The 22,594-nt window shown below is 39.3% G+C and overlaps 1 protein-coding gene across 2 annotated transcripts in view; it reads right to left on the bottom strand.

The window, feature by feature from the left end:
• The window catches only part of BRWD1 (bromodomain and WD repeat domain containing 1), a 91,982-nt gene that overhangs the window by 18,184 nt on the left and 51,204 nt on the right, over positions 1 to 22,594 (bottom strand). For both annotated transcript variants that reach the window (XM_054713550.1, XM_054713551.1), the window contains exons 28-37: positions 19,651 to 19,762; positions 18,947 to 19,008; positions 16,593 to 16,748; positions 16,256 to 16,376; positions 13,574 to 13,699; positions 11,586 to 11,658; positions 10,612 to 10,653; positions 8,883 to 9,029; positions 7,600 to 7,752; positions 2,074 to 2,240 (exon numbers count right to left, since the gene is read on the bottom strand). In XM_054713550.1, coding sequence (XP_054569525.1) covers positions 2,074 to 2,240; positions 7,600 to 7,752; positions 8,883 to 9,029; positions 10,612 to 10,653; positions 11,586 to 11,658; positions 13,574 to 13,699; positions 16,256 to 16,376; positions 16,593 to 16,748; positions 18,947 to 19,008; positions 19,651 to 19,762 — 1,159 coding nt within the window. The remainder of the gene's footprint in view (positions 1 to 2,073; positions 2,241 to 7,599; positions 7,753 to 8,882; positions 9,030 to 10,611; positions 10,654 to 11,585; positions 11,659 to 13,573; positions 13,700 to 16,255; positions 16,377 to 16,592; positions 16,749 to 18,946; positions 19,009 to 19,650; positions 19,763 to 22,594) is intronic.

Raw genomic sequence — 22,594 nt, forward strand, 5'->3', positions numbered from 1 at the left:
TAACTTCCATTAATAACAACTGGAGGCAGACCAGTGACTACAAAAAAAAATTATATGCTTATACTTATCATAAATATAATTTTTAACAGTACACAAATTAGTAATACCTCAAGAGAGAAAGCTTTCCTTTTTTATCCTATGTTCTTCTAAGCTGTTAAGACTCTTTCTTGGTTCAAAGAGAAAGCAGAGTTTTTAAAAATAATAAATCAGCCTGGGCTAGTGTGGGTTAGTTTGTTGGGCATCGTCCCAGGCACCAAAAAGTTGCTGCTGGTTTAATTCCCGGTCAGGGCACATGCTCAGATTTCAGAACCAAAACCCTGTAGGGGGCATGCAAGAGGCAGCAGATCAATGTTTTGCTTTCACATCAATGTTTTTTTTCTCTCTCTCTCTTCTCCCTTCCTCTCTCTCTAAAAAAAATTAAAATTTTTAATAAAAATGAAAACTCATACAGTAACACAAACCCAAACTGGCGGTCATCCTAGCTAATAAAATAGTAATATGCAAATTGACCATCACTCCAAGACACAAGATGGCCGCCCCCATGTGGACACAGATGGCTGCCACAAGATGGCTGGCAAGGGGAGGGCAGTTGTGGGTGACCAGGCCAGCAGAGGAGGGCAGTTGGGAGGAAACAGAACTGCAGGGAAGGGCAGTTGAGGGGGGGCCAGGCCTGCAGGGGAGAGCAGTTGGGGGCGATCAGGCAAGCAGGGAGGGCAGTTAGGGGTGACCGGGCCGGCAGAGGAGGGCTGCTGGGGGAGATCAGGTCAGCAGGAGAGGACAGTTAGGGGTGACCAGACTGGCAGGGGAGGGCAGTTAGGAGCAATCGGGCTGGCCAGGGAGCAGTTAGGTGTTGATCAGGCTGGCAGTGGAATCGTTAGGGGGTGATCAGGCTGGCAGACAGAAGCAGTTAGGGGCAATCAGGCAGAGGCAGGTGAGCGGTTGGGAGCCAGCAGTCCTGGATTGTGAGAGGGATGTCAGACTGCCCTAAACAGGCGGTCGGACATCCCTCAAGGGGTCCCAGATTGGAGAGGGTGCAGGCTGGGCTGAGAGACACACACACACCCCCACCCCTCCACCCCCCGTGCACGAATTTTGTGCGCCGGGCCGATGTGCCTCAGTGGTTGAGTGAACCAGGAAGTCACCAGTTTGATTCCTGGTCTGATTTAATAGCCAACTGCAGATAACATATAAAGAAGTAATCTATATGACAATAGCACAAATAACTGAAGAGAACTAATCTACAACAAAATTCTTTTATCTACGAGAATTAAACAGTATTAAAAAGTAGATTAAAAAAAACAAAACACTCAAGTAGATTGTTTTGAACTGAAATGCACAGTGTAATCCCCAAAACAACCATGAAGAAACCCATCAAGGGTAGCATGCACATTCAAACCATATATGAAAACAAACAACTTAATTTGCACATTCCAATACTCCAAAATTTTATATCAATGTAAGCTACATCATCAAAGACGGAATATAAATGAATATTAAATTATGAAGAAAATAAACCCTGCATTTTATATTTCTTATTTACAACTAATTCTCAGTAAAAAATATGGTATGTTATACCTAATAGATGTTTTCTATTAGGTTTAATATTTATACCTCATAAATATTAAATGCTCAAAGGCCATATACAGTAATCACTTTATTCTCTGCATTAAAACAAAAAGTTTATTATGAAAAATATAAATGGTATCTTAAATAACCCTTTACGCCCTGGTTAGGGTAGCTCAGTTGGTTGGAGCATTATCCCATGCACCAAAAGGTTGCAGATTCAATCCCTGGTCAGAGAGTACAGGAGGCAACCTATCGATGTTTCTCTCTCAAAGCAATAAAATAAATAACCCTTTATAAAATTTTTACAATTGATGATTTTCATTAAATGCTTTAAAAACTTACATAACTGCAAATCAATGCACACAATATTTTCAACCCAAAAAGGGACTATTCTTTTCTAAATGTAGACTAAAATGATTAAGAATCTTTTGCATAATAAAATCAAAGACATTATCACCACCTGAAATTTTACAGAGTTGCATAGAAAGCTGGCAATAACCAATTTACCTGATACTTTTGGTAGCCTGACTGACACGGTTACAATTTTGCTGTCTCCTGAATCTCTGGCTTCTTCGAAGTTTTTCATTGAACTTTTGACCAATTTTAAAATCAGAAGAGATTTTCTTCATTTTTTCTTCAAATAAGGCAGACAACCTTAAGGTCATACTGTAAATCTGCAAGAACATAAAAGCAAAACTATAACCATAAAATATCTTTAAAAGTATTTTTCTAAATGACAATGTAATCATTGAGGCTACTTGTAATGTTTTGTATTAGTGTTACAGATAATGGCTCTTACTGACTTTATCGATTTCCCACCCCTTCCCTTCAATGACATCCACAAGAGTCTGCAAGACAGAGCAAGTATCTTGGCTTTTCCCATTTTCGCATCTGCATGTACAAACCTGTATGTAACCTTTTCTGAAAGTTAGATGGAAGTTTGTTGGTTTTCAAATTGCTACTTAGGCAGCAAAAGAGCAGTGTCTCTTTGAGGCAAGGGAACTTCTCGCCAGTCTCTATTTGAAATCTGACTGTCTTTGATGACACTTAGATCCAAAAGAATACCTTGCATCCGGCAGAAAGAGGAAAGTATGGCCTAAAATTTTACTACAAATGAAAGATTGTGTTTTAACTATTTTTATAATTAAGTAACGTCAAATCTTGGAAAGAACAGCAATGTGATGTTAAGTACTACTGTAAGTAACATTTGGTACAGCTATGTATTTACAGGAAGTACTCCTTACTCGTCGCAATCATTCCTGAGAATAAGTGCACTAGTCTAATGTTCCAGAGCTAATTATAAATCACTCTGATGCATGGCAGAGAGTGGAGAGACCCTAAGACTAGAGAACCTTTAAAAATGCTTCATATATCTACCATACAAATATATCTGTAAAGTGAATATATGTGAAATTTGCAATCCCTGATCTGATTTTTGATACAATCTTTAACAGTTATTTTCAATATTTTGTGCATATGTTAAACCTATTCTTTTCATTGAAACCTGAAGTCTAGTATAAGTCATCGATTTTAACAGCCATAGTGTTTGAAACCTCTGATTATCTTATCACCATTTTCATGTTTTCTCATTATTAGCTTTTATGTAAAATTCAGTAATACATTTGAATTGAAAATAAACATTTAACAAAAGTGGGTGCTAAAATTATCAGCTCTTCAATATGAAGAATGGCATATATAAAAAACCCCAGTTAGCATCATATACAATGGTGAAAGACTGAAAAATTTTCCCTGAGATCAGGAATAAGACAAAAATGCCTGCTTTCACCTCTGCTATTCAACAATGTGCTTTTAAGTTCTAGTGAGAGCAATTAGATAAGAAAAAGAAAATTATTATTCAAATTGGAATGGTAGAAGTAAAAATATCTCAACTCACAGATGATGATTCTATATATAACAACACTCAAAGATTCCAGTTATTAGCACTAATAAATGAACTCAGCAAAATTATAGGGTACAATAACCACGTACAAGAATCTGTTGTGTTTCTAATACACCAACAATGAATAATCAGAAAAAGAAATTAAGAAAGCAACTGAATTTCAAATACCACCTAAAACAATAAATGGGAACAAATTTAACCAAGGAGGTGTTAAGACTTACCACTGAAAATTACAAACACTACTGAAAGAAATTAGACCTAAATAAATGGAAAGACATCCCCTGTTAAGAAATAGGAAGACTTAACAGTGTCAAGATGTCAATACTGCACAAAGCAATCTATACATTCAATGCAATCTCTATAAAAAATCCAAAGGACTTTTTCGAAATGGCAAAAGCCATTCCTCAAGCTCACAAAGAATTGCCAGGGACCCTGAGTAGCTGAATCTTGAAAAAGAAAATAGTGGAAGAACTCACACTTCCTGATTTCAAAACTTACTATGAAGCTACCGTAAACAAAACATTGTGGTACTGACATATAGATAGATAGATGGACAGACAAATACACACATACAATGGAATAGAATTGAGTGCAAAAATAAACCCATATATCTATGGCCTACTGATTTTCAAAAATGCTGCCAAGTTATTCAGTAGGAAAAGAATAGTCTCTTCAATAGATAGTGCTGGGACAAATGTGTTTCCGCCTCACACCATATGCAAATACTAACTCAATATGGATCAACAACTTAAATATAAGAGCTATACCACAAAATTCTTAGAAGAACACATAGGGATGAACATTTATAACACTGGATTTGGCAATGGATTCTTAAGACATGAAACCAAAAGCACAACACACACACAAACACACACACACACACACACAAAAGGTAGACGGGACCTCATCAAAATGAAAACTTTTATACATCAAAGGACATTGCCAACAAGTGAAAGGACAAACTACAGAATGAGAGAAAATATCTGGAAAACATGTATTTGACAAAGGTTAATATCTGGAATATATTAACAAATTCCTACAACTCAATAACAAAAATATCCAATTAGAAAAAGGGCCAAGCACTTGAATAGATATTTCTCCACAGAAGATATACAGTGGCCGATAACAAGAAGCATGTAAGGAGATGTCAACATTAGTGTATTGACTATGTTCTGTATTCTTGATGCTCTGGCATTGGGAAACTTGATCCTGGAGAGATTGCCCCTCGCATGGCTAATTCCTTGAGATAGCAAAGAACTCTCTTACAAACTAACATGCCTCTGATACACAAAACAATCCAGAGTTCATATCTCTATCTTTTTGATAAAACTCTCACATATATTCCATTCCCCCCATCCTAAATCACACCAGGAACCAGACAGCTGGAGACCACCCCTGTAGGCCAAAGCTATGGGAAATATTCAAGCTAGCCAATCCTAAACTTTACTTTGCACCCAGCTTTGCCTTCCTGCGAAAACCTCAGGACTACGGCTCTGTGCTATAATCTTCCCTTTCCCGGCCACCGCCTACTGACCAAAGCTGGTGCATCCCCCTGGGGCCCTGCATGGTGAGGTGTGCCTCATTTCTAGGAATCTGTTAGTATAAACTACTTCCTTCGTGGCAGTCATCTCCAGATCTGCTTGTCTTACCATACCTGATTAAAATAAACCTCAGGTACCATTTGTAATGAGTAATAAGAGAAATGCAAATCAAAACCACGAGAGTAATACTTCCCCACTCACTAGGATGGCTACAATTTAAAAAAAGAAAATAAAACATTGGCAAGGATATGGAGAAATTAGAATCCTCATACTTTGCTGAGAAAATATAAAATGATGCAGCCATCATGGAATACAGTTTGGTGGTTCCTAGAAAAGCTAAACATACAATTACCCTATGAACCAGCAATTCCACTCTTACATACCCAAGGAAATTGAGGGCAAGAACTCTAACAGATACTTGTACCAGTACTGCAATATTCATTGCAGCATTAATCACAACTGCCAAAAAATAGAAATAACTCAAGTGTCCATCAAGAGATAAATGAATAAACAAAATATCATATACCCAACCAATACAATAAATAATTAATCAGTCATAAAAAGAAAGTTCTGATACATACTACAACTCGGATGAACCTTTAAGGCATTATGAAAAGTGAAATAAGCTAGACACAAAAGGACAAATTGTATTATTCAACTTACATGAAATATCTAGAATACACAAATTCTTAAAGATAGAAAATAGATTAGAGGCTACCAAGGCCCTCTAAAGGGAGAATGTGGAATTAACTGCTTAAAGGTTACAGAGTTTCTATTTGGAGTTATGAAAGAGTTTTGGAAATAGATAGCAGTGACGGTTAAACAATATTGTGAATATAATTAATGCCACTGAATTGCACACTTAAAATGGTTAAAATTATACGTTTTATGTTATACAGATTTAACCACAATTTTGAAAACCTGATAATGTAATATACCAGAAACCATTAAATTATACACTTTAAACAATGAGTTGTATGGTATGAATCCTCAAACATATATTTAAAACAAAAGAGGGAGCCAGTCGGCGTGGCTCAGTGGGTTGATTGTTGACTTATGAACCAGGAGGTCATAGATCAATTCCCGGTCAGGGCACATGCTCAGGTTGTGGGATTAATCCCCAGGGTGGGGTGTGCAGGAGGCAGCCAATCAATGATTCTCTCTCATCATTGATGTTTCTATCTCCCTCTACCTTCCTCTCTGAAATCAATAAAAATATATGTTTTAAAAAAGAGAGAGGGGAGATGCCCTAGCCACTCTGGTTCAGTGGATAGAGTGTAGGCCTGAGGACTGAATGGTCCCAGGTTCAATTCTGGTCAAGGGCACATGCCCAGGTTGCAGGCTTGATCCCCAGTGGGGGAGTGCAAAAGGCAGCCAATCAGTGATACTCTGTCATCACTGATGTTTCTCTCTCTCTCCCTCCCCCTTCCTCTCTGAAATCAATAAAAATATATTTTAAAAAAGGGGGGCTGATTAATGAAATTTATTACCTTTCTGGAAAGAAACAGTCTCACAATAGTGACTTTGACAAAAGTATGAAAAATTTTAGACTTGAATGTTGAACTGATCCAATAAGCAATATGGATATTGAATGCAATGAGAGAGTTCTCAAATTGAGACAAGAATTTATAATGTGGGAAGAATCTGATAATAATGAGAAGGTGAAATTAAGACAAAATGATTAATTAGCAGTGAGAGTCACTGATGATAGAGAAAGTGCTATAAATCTCCTCAAATTATTGCTGTGGTGTGTTTTTTTAATTACCCAACACCTTGGCCACATAGGTTTTGTGATGTTTGTGAAAATTCCCTGACAGCATGTGGGCTCTTTTGTGTACTTATTATGCTTCACCAAGTTTTGCAAGTTATCCAATGTATAACTTTTTTTTAATATATTTTATTGATTTTTTTTACAGAGAGGAAGGGAGAGGGATAGAGAATTAGATACTTCGATGACAGAGAAACATCGATCAGCTGCCTCCTGCACACCCCCTACTGGGGATGTGCCCACAAGCAAGGTACATGCCCTTGACCGGAATCGAACCTGGGACCCTTCAGTCCGCAGGCCGACACTCTATTCACTGAGCCAAACCGGTGAGGGCCCAATGTATAAGTTTTTAACGAAGATTTAGTAATGTACTCCATACTAGTATTCTTAAGTAATCAGATCACTCATGTGTTTCTTCTTTGGATCCAAAATATTAGTTTACAGTAGTCCCACCCCCACCTTCAGATTTTCATTTTCTTACTTTTAATATTCTTCCAGCTTTATCAATACGTTTTCAACCCACTTTTCAAGATTCCCATCTGTATGAAAATACAGATTTTTATCCTTCTACATATCAAATTTAAGTTTGTTCATTTTTCACTGAGGCCCTCACTCCGACCAATCCTTTCATAAAACTGCAGGAAAGATAAACAATATTGTGGTGAGGTAGCAAGAGCAGATACTTGGGCAGTGGCAGCAGCTCTATTCTCAACAGCAGTCTTGCTCTACTCACTTATCGTTATGTTCCAACCTCTCCCAGCCAGCAGAAAATTATCATCTATACAGATAACGCTCTTCTCTTCTTATAAACCACTTTAAATTACCTTTGATCTTTTGTTTGGTGTATATGCTTTTGCATTGCTAAATATCAACCGGATGTCTTTGCAAAATTCCAAAGGGCTGTCATAATTTTCCGCTTCTAAAGTCTCCCTTACTGTTCCAAAATCCATTGGAGTATCTATAATATCTCGATAGTCCTAGGTTTTAAAAACATTAATTAGTTCAAAATTTTCATTCCTGCTTATAGAAATATAAGTGCATCAGATCTCTAAAATATTAAAAACTACAGGCCTGGTGCACGAAATTCGTGCACTCAGGGGAACATCCCTCAGCCTGACCTGTGCCCTCTCACAGTCTGGGAGCCCTCAGGGGATATCCAACTGATGGCTTAGGCCCACTCTCCATGGGGATCGGGCCTAAGCTGGCAGTTGGACATCCTCAGCGCTGCCATGGAGGTGAGAGAGGCTCCCGCCACCACCACTGCGCTCACCAGCCGTGGGCCCGGCTCAGGGCTTCAGGCAGAGTGGCACTCCCACTGTGGGAGCACACAGACCACCAGAGGGAAGCTCCTGCATTGAGCATCTGCCTCCTGGTGGTCAGTGCACATCACTGCAACCGGTCGTTCCACTGTTCGGTTGATTTGCATATTACCCTTTTAATATATAGGATTATAGAAGAGAAAAAAATTAAAGGAGCTTAAGAATCATTGATAATTTTTAAAAAAACATGACCCAGTCATAAAGATAAGGTAAGACATAACCAAGATGTATTATACCTGGTAGCAGGACATAGACTGGTATTTTTTTTTTCCAAATTGTAAGAGAAAGTTACAAAGGTAGTAGAAGTAAGCCAGCTCGACTACAGGCTCACAAAACAAGTTACAGATGCAGAAAAGACCTTGGAGCTTAGGAGAGGGAAAGGCAAAGGTAATACACCTGGTGGGAGAAGAGGGGTCGGGAAAGGAAGAGCCAGACATGGACTGGTTTTTATTTCCTTCTTTACGTTTTTGTAAATTCCAAGCTTTCTACAGTAAGTTTGTGCTTTATTATCTGACTTTTTTTTTAAGGTCATTTTCCATTCCTTTATTACTAGAGTGAAAACAGATACTTTTTACACAATTTATAGTTTTCCTGGAGCTGGGACTACTTAGATAATAGATACCATGTAGAATCCTCCCATTATTATGTAACATTCTAAATGGTAAGAGAAAAAGTTAACAGGAAGCTAGACATCTTACTCTTTAGAAGTTTAATTTAAATACCTCTACATCGATCTCCTCTACACAAAATAAGAAAAGCCCCAAACATTCAAAAAAATGGCAACTTACTGGATATTCAACCAAATCAACAGGTTGTCTAAATGGTTCAGAATCTTCACATTGAAAAATTAAGTTCACTAGTTCCTTACACTGTTTCTTCCAGTTGCTTTCAACATAGCTGGTGGCTTTGCTGCTCCTTTTTTTCCAATCATGGCCCTAAAAATATATTCACAATATTGAAAGTATTTTCAGTGTTGGAAAGGTGACACTATAATATCGTATTTGACTTTCTATCTACTTGGAAAAAATCCACTTTTCTGTAAAAATCCAATGTCACATCTAGAAACATGTTACTCTAGAAACATTTTTCCATCCAGCACTGATCTCCCACATCTAGAAAATGTTTTCACAGAAAGTGAAATATCACATTGGATAATGTGGTAGGCAGAATCAGAATAATGACTCAAAGATGTCTGCATCCTAATCCCAAGAACCTGGGTCTATGTCACTTTACATGGCAGCTGTGACTAAAGACATGCTCTTGAGGTGGGGAGACTGTCCTGGATTATCTGGTTGTGCCCAATGGAATCACAAGGGTCCTTACAACTGGGAGGCAGAGGGTCAGAGTCAGACTGGAAGATGTTACGCTGCTGACCTGAAGGTGGAAGAAGGGCCATGAGCCTCTAGAAGCTGGGAAATGTGAGGGAACGAATTCTACCCGGAAGTCCCCAGAAGGAACACAGCCATGCTGACACCCTGACTTTAGCCTCGTGAGACCGAGTCAACTTCTAATTTACGAAATGTCACATAACATGTTGTTTAAGCCACTAGATTTGTGATTTGCTAGAGCAGCCATAGCAAACAAATTCTAGACAGGCACTAAACGCTTGGGAGAATTATATGAAAATGACAAATCAGATGACAAACTCAAGCAAGTCTAACTTCTCAATATTATCTGGGGCAAGCATATTATGAAAATTTTTATTAATAGCTTAAGTTTAAGCAGCATTTGGATGAAATTTAAAATGTTAACATTTTTTGAACATTCCCGGATTAATAACCTTGACTTTTCATTAACATATTACATTAAAACTTCAAGAGTTCTGCTGGTGATACAATTCTACCTACCCAATATCCAAATCTTATTTCCATACATCCCCCAACTAATCCCCTTTTTTTTAAAAAAAGGTTGTTACCAAATGCTAGTTAATTTTTCCCTTCAAATGTCTCCTCTTCTTCCCTTCCTCTCCATTCCAAGCAAACACTATCCTTGACTAGTTTCCCACCCTTTACTCCCAGATTCCTGCAATAAACTCCTCACCTTCTTTACTACCTATCTTCATATCCCTCAAAATACATTTGTGTATTTTGACTGTGCAGTTTATTCTCTACTTTAAATGAAAACCTTGGTTTTCAATATCGCCATCATTTGCTCCCAAAATAACAGCCAGACACAGCCATTTTGCTTACTCCAGCATTTACCCTCTACACCAGTCAGACCGGTGCTCTCGGCAGCCCACTAACATGCCACACTTTCCTACTTTTTTCAGCTTGGATTGTAATATCCCCTACTTTTAGACTGTTTTAACTCCATCTCATTCTGAGAAAATAGTTCAAATCCCAAGACTTCCACTAAACCTTACCTAACCACCCAGCTTTCATGATTACTCCCCTTTCTCTTACAAAATATTCCATCTCTGTATCAATGTAACTTTTCAAAGACAACACCTAAGACCTTAGGTTGATTTTAAACAAAGAATAAGTAAACAATGAAGATCAATCAGGCAGATAAACTTACTCTTCTTCTTCCAGAAGATGTTTTAGGGAGATCACTATCATCCTAGAAATAAAAATCAGAGCACCTTAAGTGTTAACATTCTCATTAAAAATGCAATAATTTTAATTTAAAAAGTATATGAAAGACAAGGTTATAACTTAACAAAATCTCAAAAGACAGACTATAGTGGATAATCTTTGTGGCACACAGATTCCAACAAACCAACTATTCTTAATACCCTATACATTCCCTAAGAACATGCACTAATTCCAAAATATAGCTATAAAAAGCAGCTTTAAATTTGTGTTTTATTTCTATGCAGAAACCCCAGAAAGAGTCTCCGACAATTTCTGCACATTTGAACTGTCCACATTTTCTTATTCCCTAACTCTATACCCGTTTTTATTCTAATATAAATTAGCATGCGAATCAGTGAACTAAAGTTTGTGTAGAAATTAAGCTATGTTGGTGGGGTTTTTTACGCCATATTACTTTTATTAAAGACTATCTTCCCTGCAACCAAATCCAACAGCCCGATTCTCAAATAGGGCAGAACACTGCTAACTTGCCTCACTGACACTTCAAGACCACCCCGAGGGAAGGACTCTAGGGTGCTTGAGCGTGGTAAAAAGCTCATGAATTCTCAACCACAATTAAGTCCATGCTCAGATATTGGTTTTACAAAAAAAAAATTCCCAAGGTACTTCTTTAACGTATCTTCCTCTAGCGAAAATTTGGAAAGAGAACATATTCCACGCCTAAGTTGTTCACTTAGACATATTTTGTTTGGTATATTGATAATCAATTATTGGCTAAAACAAATTATGTCACTATCTAGATAATTAAAAAAGGTTTTTATCAAGTGCCCTATTTTCATAGTAAATTGGAATATAGCAAGAATTGGTATAGTTAATCAACATTTTGTACTTCACTCATTCTTTCAAGTTATCATTTGGAATGAACAAAAATCATTGTAAAATTGACAAACTTCATACCAAAGCCTGGGCATTTTGCTCATCATTTTCAGAAGTGTTAGAAAGTTCTGAGATATCTGTACAGTCTTGATTCCTAAAAAACAATTTTTCATTTTTTTAACAGTATGTAGATGTCGTTATTGTTGCCAAAGATTCAAACTACAGGTTAGATATAAACAGTTGCTCAACTAAGCATACCTAATTTCAATCAGAGAAATATCAGGTTTTTACTCTACCTTCTGTGGAAACAATTATCTTAGAATATGAAAAGTAAGGGTGTTTTTCTTTTCCAGTTAAGTATACACGAAAATTAAGCTGATAATTCAGGAATAATGTATATATGGCCTCAGTTAATGAACACACAGAGAAATTTTTCTAAGTATCATCACTAGTAATAATCATAGGATGAGTACCAGGAAAATGGTTGATTTGAGATAAAAGAGAATAAAAGAAAAAAAGGAAGTAGAACTTAAAGCAAATTATATCTTAACCTCACTATAAACACAGAACAGATCCTAAAGCAGTGATATCCAGGCATAAAGGAGAAGAAAATGATATGTGATGTTCCTAAAAAAAGAAAGAAGTATGTTCTGGGAAAGAGGTAATAAGTCCAAGTCCTCCAGACACAGGACAGATTTAACCCAGAAAAGTGACATAGACTGCAACTTGTTGCTACATATTGAAAATGATGGCATAACTTATAAATTATCTTCTCTAACACAGTATTCTTCTACAGAATTTTTATAGCTAGGGGGAAAAGGCATATAAGATCATATAGCAAAACTCACTAATTTTAAAGGCTGAATAATTTGTCCAAAGTCACACAGAATATTCACTAGAAGATATTAAGCTAGACCTTGGATCTTGATTTCCAGGTCAGTTTTCATTGCACTATTCCAATTCTGATTTCCCAATGCAGGAAATTATGTGGAATATCCACGCATGTACAAACACTCTCACAGGACACAGATTTAATGCAAAGATTAAAACTCAATCTAATCATGAGAAAATAACATAGAAACCCAAATTAAGTACCAGTGACAAAGTAATTGTCTAATACTTATAAAAAATGATGAGGTCATGAAAGAAAGGAAAGACTGGGGAACAGGTTAAAGAAAATGAAGAAATTGAAAACAGTGAGCATCATGGGGATTCTGGATAAGATCCTGATACAGAAAAAGGACATTGATATAAAAACTAAAAACCCAATTAATGCCCTAGCCTCATGGTCGGCAAACTGCGGCTCACAAGCCACATGTGGCTCTTTGGTCCCTTGAGTGTGGCTCTTCCACAAAAATACCACGGCCTGGGCGAGTCTATTTTGAAGAAGTGGCGTTAGAAGAAGTTTAAAAAAATTTGGCTCTCAAAAGAAATTTCAATCATTGTACTGTTGATATTTGGCTCTGTTGACTAATGAGTTTGCCGACCACTGCCCTAGCCGGTTTGGCTAAGTGGATAAAGCATCAGCCTGTGGACTGAAGGGCCCTGGGTTCCTGTCAAGGATACATGCCTGGGTTGCGGGCTCGATCCCTAGTAGGGGTCCTCTAGGAGGCAGCCAATCAATGATTCTCTCTCAATATTGATGTTTCTATCTCTCTTTCCCTCTCCCTTCCTCTCTGAAATCAATAAAAATATATTTTAAAAAAACAAAAACCAATTAAGTGTTACAGCTACAGTCAATAGCATTGTACCAAGACTAGTTCCTTAGCATTTCATCGGACACCACAGACATGTAAAAAAATGTTACCTAAATGGAAAGGGATACATATATGTGGCAAATGTCTGTAGTTTAAATTATTTCAAAATGTTAAAAAGTAGAAAAATTTGTATTAATTTCTTATTCCTGTACAGAAATTACAATCACAGTAAGTATGTAAAGAATTGTTATTTTAAGTAACACATTAAAAGGTTATCAGATTCAGAGAGCAAAAATTAAGCACTGGATCACTGTAAGAACACAATATGCAAAGTCATTCACTTGTCCACATCTATAAGATGAAGTCACTTACTTGATAAATTTTAGAAGTTGGTCAGTTATCTTCTTAGCTGATCTTGCAATTACACTCTCAGGTTCATTAAATGTTCTGGCATTGTGTTCTATATATCTGACTTCCCAAACCAATGCAGATAGCCTCCTTCAAAATAAAAAGGCAATTTATGGTTTAGAAAATAAAAAGACAGAAACCAAGTAAAAACATCCAGCATGTTAAGCCAGCATGATATGTTACTTAAAACAAAGGTGCAACTCGATCTCCGGTGGGGGGCATGTGGGAGGCAGCCGATCCAATGATTCTCTCTCATCATTGATGTTTCTTTCTCTCTCCCCCTCTCCCTTCCTCTCTGAAATCAATAAAAAAAATTTTTTTAGAAAGTGCAAGGTAACAATGAATAACCTTCTCATGCTGTCACCTTGATCACAGTCATAAGCAATTATACTGAAGATGAACTGCAGAGAATACATTTAAGGACCAAAAATCTTAACAGATCAGTTAATCACATCCAGAAAACCAACAGAGCAATCCTCCCTTTTCACAATGCCTCTGGGGACATTTGAAGCTGTTGAGACTCAATGAAGAAAATGTGCTCAACACCATCAATCCCAAGAGTCAATCTCACTGTAAAGTAACAAAGGGGTTTCTGATCAAATGCACATTTCCATGTTTAACTACAGACCTAAATTATACCAACAATGTGAACTCAATAAATCAGTTTTTTGTGTGTTTTTTTTAAATGTTTTTATTGATTTTGAGAGAGAGGGAAGGAGAGGGAGAGATAGTAACATGAATGATGAGAGAAGATCCTTGATCGGCTGCTTCCTGCATGCCCCCTAATGTGGATTGAACCTGCAACCCTGACATGGAATTGAATCAGTGACCTCTTGGTGCAGAGGTCAATGCTCTGAGCCACCACTGAGCCACATTGGCCAGGCTTATAAAATTTTTCAAAATAGTTGAATTATCCTAACTAATAAAAGAGTGATATGCAAATTGACCCTAACTCCTCTACACACATAAGCCATGCCCACAAGCCAATCAGGAACAAATATGCAAATAAACCCAACCAAGATGGCTACAGCCACAGAGAGCAGGAGGGAGGCTTGGGTTTCCCAGGCAACAGATGAAGCCAAGCTTTCCACCTGCCCTTGCCGGCCTAAGCCTCCACTCAAGGCTACAAAGTTTCAATTATAGAAGGTAAACAAATTCAAACAGAAATGGCGGCAGCCACAGAGCTGGAAGAGCAGGAGGCTAGCGTTGCCCCTGGCAATGGAAGAAGCAAAGCTTTCCGAACACCCTGGCAGGCCCAGGCCTCCACTTAAGGCTACAAAATTTCAATTATAGAAGGTACACAAACCCCAAAAGAAATGGCTGCCATTTCTTTCCAGGCTACAAAGTTTCAATTGTAGAAGGTAAATAAATTCCAGATACCAGGGCCTCCTCTTGGGTCACCAGGGGGCGTGGCTGGCCTGCAAACCACCACAGGCCCCTCACTCAGGCTGCCCCACGCCCCAAGGGAACACCCACCCTGATCCGGGACACCCTTCAGGGCAAACCAGCTGGCCCTCACCCGTGCACCAGTCCTCTATCCTATCTAATAAAAGAGTAATATGCAAATTGACCACCACTCCAACACACAATATGGCTGCCCCCGTGTGGACACAAGATGGCCACCACAAGATGACCAGCAAGGGAGGGCAGTTGGGAGGCACCAGGCATGCAAGGGAGGACAGTTGGAGGTGATCAACCCTGCAGGGGAGAGCAGTTAGGGGTGACCAGGCTGTCAGAGGAGGGAAGTTGGGGGCAAAAAGGCTGGCAGGGGAGCAGTTAGGCATCAATCAGGCTGGCAGCGGAGTGGTTAGGGGGTGATCAGGCTGGCAGGCAGAAGCGGTTAGGGGCAATCAGGAAGGCAGGCAGGCGAGCAGTTGGGAGCCAGCAGTCCTGGATTGTGAGAGGGATGTCACAGATTGGAGAAGATTCAGGCTGGGCTGAGGGACACCCCGCTTCTCTGTGCACGAATTTCGTGCACCGGGCCTCTAGTAAAAAGTAAAATACCACCGACTGCTTTAAAAAAAAATCATTGAGAATAGGAAATTTTATAGTTATCAGTGCTCTAGAAGCCAGAGATAAAACGTACATGCCTTTAGGATATTAATCTTTCAAAGGCCAAAGGCCACTTATTAACTAAATTAAATTTTATTTTTAAATGGAATAAAATATAGGAATGTTAAACATACAAATAAAAAATTTAACTTCTCTCTGCCGGGTAGCTCAGTTAGTTAGTGTTGTAGATACGCCAAGGCTATAGGGTTCGCTCCCCAGTCAGGGCAATCAGGGCATGTGCAGGAAGCAATCAATGAATGCATAAATAAGCGGAATGCAAACTGATGTTTCTCTCTCTCTCTCTCTCAAAAAAAAAAAAAAAAAGACTACATAACATAATTTGTAAGAAAAACAAACTACTTAAGGAATGAAATCTGGTAATTTTTCTTATGCAGGTTCTAATCATACCTACCCACAGGCACCTAACACACTGTCTTACAGGACCAAGAAATTAAGATAATAAATAAGAAAATGAAACAAAAAATGTCAGTCCCCATTCCACCACTGTCACCATCAACTACCATTACCTCATTTACTCTAGTTGGTACAGCCAAGTATCTTTTCAAACTATTTTTAAAATAGGTTTCTACTAACCTGTAAAATCGATTAACAAGTCTCATTCGAATTGTGTAAAGATCAGTTGGGTAAGCCACTACAGTACAGTACTTCGGGTACGTACAGAGATCAACTGGACCTGCAAAAGCTGCTGCTATATCTGTCAGGACAGAGAGAAGAGTTTTTATTAATAAATTCATAATCCCTAAGTGATATTTCTCCACTAATACACTAAAGCTACATTTAATACTGCAAGCTTAACCAAAAGGTAATAAGTAGGAATTATAGTAATAAACACAACCACAATTATGATACATTTTTAAATACTTGTGTGGAAAAGCTTGAACATGAAATTTTTCATACTAAAAAAACTTACCGAGATTCAAAAGTTGATCTATGCCACTAATAATTCGTTCACATTCTTCATCCCTCGATTTCTGACCCCATTCACCATCTTGTGGTTTGTAGAGCAATTTCTCTAGCTCATCTGAAGTAACAGAAATACTAGCTCCTAATTCTTCAGGTGGATCAACTACGGATTCCATTAAAAAAGAACACAAAGAATAAAACAAAAAAACAAATATACACTATATTTAAATTCAATTCAAAGGTCTATAAATAAGACACTAATTACAAAGGACAAAGTAGTTACTTAATAGAAAACTAGCAGATACCACCTCAATCAAATGATTAAAGTTAACAGGATAAATTGGTATCATGTGCCTCCCAATATCATGCATAAAAAACACATTTCTCTGACACTCTTGCCCCGAATGCAAACCCTGGATTTAATCGTGGGGAAAAAAAAAAAAAAAAACAAACAGCAGCAGACAAACCCCAACTGAGGGAAAGTCTACAAAATAATTGGCCAGGACTCTTCCAAAGTGTCATGGTCGTAAAAGAATGAAAAGACACAGGGACCCCAGACTAAAAGAGATTAAGATGGCACAGCAATGAAATCCAATATATGAAAGGACATTAGGACAATAATCGAAATTTGAAGGCCTATGGATTAGAATTGTATCAATGATAACTTCCTGATTGATAGCTGCACTATAAATTATTTAAGATGTTAACATTTGAGAAAACTGGGTATTCATAAATTCAATGTACTATTCTTGTAACATTCTGTAAGTCTCAAATTATTCCACAACAAAATATTTTGAAAGTGCATAAAGCCCCGCCAGCATAGCTCAGTGGTTAAGCATCAACCTATGAAGCAGGAAGTCACAATTCGATTCCCGGTCAGGGCACATGTGTAGGAGGCAGCTGATCAATGATTTTCTCTCACTAATGTTTCTTTCTCTCTCTCTCTCCCTCTCCCTTCCTTTCTGAAATTTAATTTAATTAAAATTTTAATTTAATATAAAGCCCAGCCAATTTGGCTCAGTGGCTGAATCAGGAGGTCATGGTTCAACTCCCGATCAGGGCACATGCCTGGGTTGCGGGCTCAATAAATTAATAAAAACTTATTTGGTGGGGGGAGGCGGAGCACTGGTTGGAGTCTGGGTTAGAATAACTTGGGTTAGAATCCTAACTCCTACCCTTTCTAGATGTGTGTATGACTTAAACAAATTACTGCAAACTCTCTGAACCTTATTTCTTTCATCTGTAACAGAGCATCAACCTCAGAGCAGGATTAGATGAAATGACATGCACAAAGTTCTTTAAAACAGAGTAAGACCTCAAAAAATGCTGGTTTTCCCTTATCTATTACATGCTTTCTACATTGAAAAATGACTTTTCCTATTATTTGTAAGATACTAAGTGCAAATGAAAATCTAACAAAGGAAGATGACTGGTGACTTTCAAGAGTGTAGTTATTAGAAACACATTTTTTTGGAAAAAAAATTCTCATTTCCATAAAAATCTTTATTTCCACAGTAAACCACGACAATGGTTGATGGAGCCATATCAGAGAGTAAACACAAAGAAAAGGGGTTGGCCCCTAAGGCAGACACAGAAAAACTCGTAGAGCAAGATTTCATGTATCAAAAAAATGGTGGGGCTGAAGAGGACAAAAGTTTGTTTGTTTTTACACTGAATAAACACTAATATAAAAGGAAGCTTGAGAGTGAAGAAACGGGAGGCAAGAGACATAGAGCACCCCTTCAAAAGTCTGCAAGAGGGCAATCTGAGCAGATGGAATGTCCCAGAAAGCCACATGAAAGCTGTTGTAAGGTACAGGAGATCCTCAAACTCAAGGAGGAAGGAAGAGGAAACTGGACTGGCAGGGATGACGGAAGGGTTCAGTGTCAGGTCCCACAGAAGCAGAAGCAGTGGGCAGCAAGCACTGACGGGAGGCTGGTCCACAAAAGCACTTCGCTTCTCGCTAAGGAAAGGAAGAGGCCACTACCGTCAGACAGACACGCTGCGGTGAAGCAGAAGACAGAAGTCAAGCTAGAGCTTCCCTCTGAAGGAAGACAGGGTAACAGAGGAGAATGAGGACAAGGAAACAGAGCCCACAGGAGGGAGTTCGGCAGAGCTTTAAGCTTACATGAGAATGGCAGTGGGCCCCTAAGACACAGCCAGCGTCAAGCTGGAAACACTGGATAAGAAATGATGAACCAGATACAAATAATTCTGTTGGCTTCTTTTAGCAAAGTTCACAGTTACCATAATAATTTGAAAACATGTCTCAAAGAATATAATTCACTCTATGTGCATTAGTAAGAGAACAAAATTAAAAATATAAAGATAAAATACTTTCATTATTTAACAATTACATACCATTATCAGGAATTGGTTCCATATCCCATGGGCTAAGCTTTTCAATTTCAGTATTGTCCCACCTGTTAATACCAAAAGAAAAGTCAGGTTAACCTTTCCTAAATTCAACTTGTGGCTAATAAGTGGTATCCACTACAAGAGTAAACAGGAAGATAGAAAACGTGAAAATTAACTGCATTGTAGCAGTAAAAGTTTAAACACTAACCGTAAAAAATGTTTAGAAGGATACATGGTAAGAAATGTGTAAAAGTATATGGCAGGTTCAAGGTAAAGACCAGAAATCTTGTGTGGCGCATGCCAGGTTAGTGAAGAAAAACTCAAACACAGTGTGAAGGTCTTAAATGTGACACTTCAGAATGTGGACTTTATTCCGCAGCCCATGGAAAGGCAGAAAGTATGTTTTTGAACAAAGGAAATTATGTAATATGTGTTCCTGGACTATGATCTTGCAATGTCAGGATGAAGGTAGAGAAAATATTAGGAAGCTACAGAAAAGGTCCCAGGAAAGCAGGCAGAGACTGCACTCCCAGGGTTACTAGCGAACAGGAAATGACAGGGGCATGCTAAAGAGACATCGTAGAGGTGAGACTGATAGGACTTAATGACAGATGGGTTTTTTAACCTGAAATGTGTTACTTTTCATACAACAACCTACCACAGTGAACAAATGTTTATAGATTATTCATTTTCATCTGCATACAGACCTAACAATGTAACACTGGAAATGACTATCAGGGTACTGTGGCTGATAGGGCTCTTGACTTAGCACTGTTCCAAACCACCAGGCATCGTCAATGATAGAACGGAACCTGTCACCTAGAAGAGATATGACCCAGTCTGAGACACCAGTTTGCAATACTAACATTTTTTGTTTATGAAATGTCACATGATAAAGATTTCAGTAAAGATAATGTAATCAAAGCATTTTTTATGTTAGAATTAGTCATCCGTCCCCACCTCCCAGCAATCTTCAGTGATAAAGTAGATGTAAAAAAGATTCACTCAGCAATTTACTGAAGGTACATACCATACAACATAATAGGCTAAAATGGTTTATGACCAGGTTCCATTCTTTAGTTAATCCCAACGCCCACTCCAAAATAAGTTGTTACATTCACAACATGAAACGAAGAACAAAGCTTAAAAAAATTAAAAAATCTTTTACAACAATATATACTATCAATAAACACTTGTGTAGTAAATATCCTATCCTATATAATAATCCTATATAATAAAATAGTAATATGCAAATTAACCATCACTCTGCTACACCCACAAACCACGCCCACCAGCCAATCAAAATCTAGTATGCAAATTAATCCTACCAAGATGGCTACGGCCACAGAGTGAGCAGGAGGCTTGTGTTTCCCCGGCAATGGAGGAAGCCAAGTTTTCCACACACCCTGGCAGGCCCAGGCCTCCGCTCAAGGCTACAAAGTTTCAATTATAGAAGATAAATAAATCCCAACAAAAATGGCAGCAGCCATGGAGCTGGAGAGAGCAGGAGGCTTGAGTTGCCTCCAGCAATGGAGGAAGCCAAGCTTTCTGCACACCCTGGCAGGCCCAGGCCTCCACTCAAGACTACAAAGTTTCAATTATAGAAGATAAATAAATCCCAAAAAAATGGCTGCGGAGCAAGCAGGAGACTTGGCTCCACTCAAGGCTACAAAGTTTCAATTATAGAAGATAAATAAATCCCAGAACCCAGGGCCTCCCCTTGGGTCGCCTGTGTGCCTGGCCTGCAAACCACCACAGGCCCCTCGCCCAGGCTGCCCCACATCCCAAGGGAACCCCCACCCTGATCCGGGACACCCTTCAGGGCAAACCAGCTAGCCCCACTTGTGCACCAGGCCTCTATTCTATCTAATAAAAGAGTAATATGCAAATTGACCATCACTCCAACATGCAAGATGGATGCCCCCATGTGGACACAAGATGGCCACCACAAGATGGCCAGCAGGGGAGGGCAGTTGGGAGGGACCAGGCCTGCAAGGGAGGGCAGTTGTGGGCGATCAGGCCAGCAGGGAGGGAAGTTGGGAGGGACCAGGCCTGCAAGGGAGGGCAGTTGGGGGCGATCAAGCCAGCAGGGGAGGGAAGTTGGGAGGGACCAGGCCTGCAAGGGAGGGCAGTTGGGGGCGATCAAGCCTGCAGGGGAGGGCAGTTAGGGGTGACCAGGCCAGCAGAGGAGGGAAGTTGGGGGCGACCGGACCTGCAGGGAAGGGCAGTTGAGGGGGACACAGGCCTCCAGGGGAGAGCAGTTGGAGGGGGGGGCCCAGGCCTGCAGGGGAGAGCAGTTAGGGGTGACCAGGCCTACAGGGGAGGGCAGATAGGGGTGACCAGGCCTACAGGGGAGAGCAGTTAGGGGCAAACAGGCTAGCAGGGAGTGGTTAGGGGGTGATCAGGCTGGCAGGCAGAAGTGGTTAGGGGCAATCAGGAAGGCAGGCAGGCGAGCAGTTGAGAGCCAGCAGTCCTGGATTGTGAGAGGGATGTCCGACTGCCCGTTTAGGCCCGATCCAAGTAGGGGTCCCAGATTGGAGAAGGTGCAGGCTGGGCTGAGGGACACACACACACACCCCCGTGCACGAATTTTGTGCACCGGGCCTCTAGTCCTATATAATAAAAGGGTATTATGCAAAACAGTGGAATGACTGGTGGTTATGATGCGCACTGACCACCAAGGGGCAGACGCTCAACGCAGGAGCTGCCCCCAGTGGTCAGTGCACTCCCACAGGGGGAGCACCGCTCAGCCAGAAGCTGGGCTGATGGCTGGAAAGCACAGTGCAGCAGTGGTGGTGGGAGCCTCTCCTGCCTCCGCAGTAGTGCTAAGGATATCCGACTGCCTAAGGATATCCAACTGCAGGCTTAGGCCCAATCCTCGGTCAGTTGGACATTCCCCGAGGGCTCCTGGACTGCGAAAGGGTTCAGGCCTGGCTGAGGAACCCCCTCTGTGCACAAAGGTTGTGCATTGGGCCTCTAGTATTAAATACATACTTATAAATTATTTCCTATTTGTAATTTCAATTTTGTCCTGGGAAGAGGTGAGTGTAACTTCCACCTATTCTGCTGCCATCTTGGATCTCCATTAGGAATTTGAAATAAACCTTTCTGGGCTATTCATGAGGGTAAATTTCTGTTAAGTAAAGTTCTCAATATAGTTTAAACAGAAACAAGCAAAATCCTCTAATACCACAGCTCAAACTTCAGGAGAATAGGTTAAGATTTGATAGGGAAGCAAAAATGAATTAATTAGTATAGAATATCTGCTACAATAATTTCTCAACCACAAAAATAAAACAAAACCCTCTAAATTTTAAGAGGCAATTAGGAATCCATCTCTACAGTTTAAAAATGAAGTTTAAAAACATTTTTGAAAGGACATGTTGGCAGAACAAAATAAGAGCTTCTCACATATCACGGAGGTTGAAAAAAACATTAACAGATAAGATACTTTAAGCTCTTTGGGATCTGTCTGTATGACTAGCTGTCTCTTATTGTGTATGTGTGGCTAGATGTTTTTCTTCAAAAAAAATTTCCTTTACCTCTAGTCCCAAAATAATCTTGATTACTTGTCTGACATTACTGGTAAAAGTAATTTATTAAGAACAGCAACACTCTGACAATCTTTTGTTTCAATACGGATGACTTAAA

This window comes from Eptesicus fuscus, chromosome 3, assembly GCF_027574615.1.
Source record: "Eptesicus fuscus isolate TK198812 chromosome 3, DD_ASM_mEF_20220401, whole genome shotgun sequence".
NCBI classification, from domain to species: domain Eukaryota; kingdom Metazoa; phylum Chordata; class Mammalia; order Chiroptera; family Vespertilionidae; genus Eptesicus; species Eptesicus fuscus.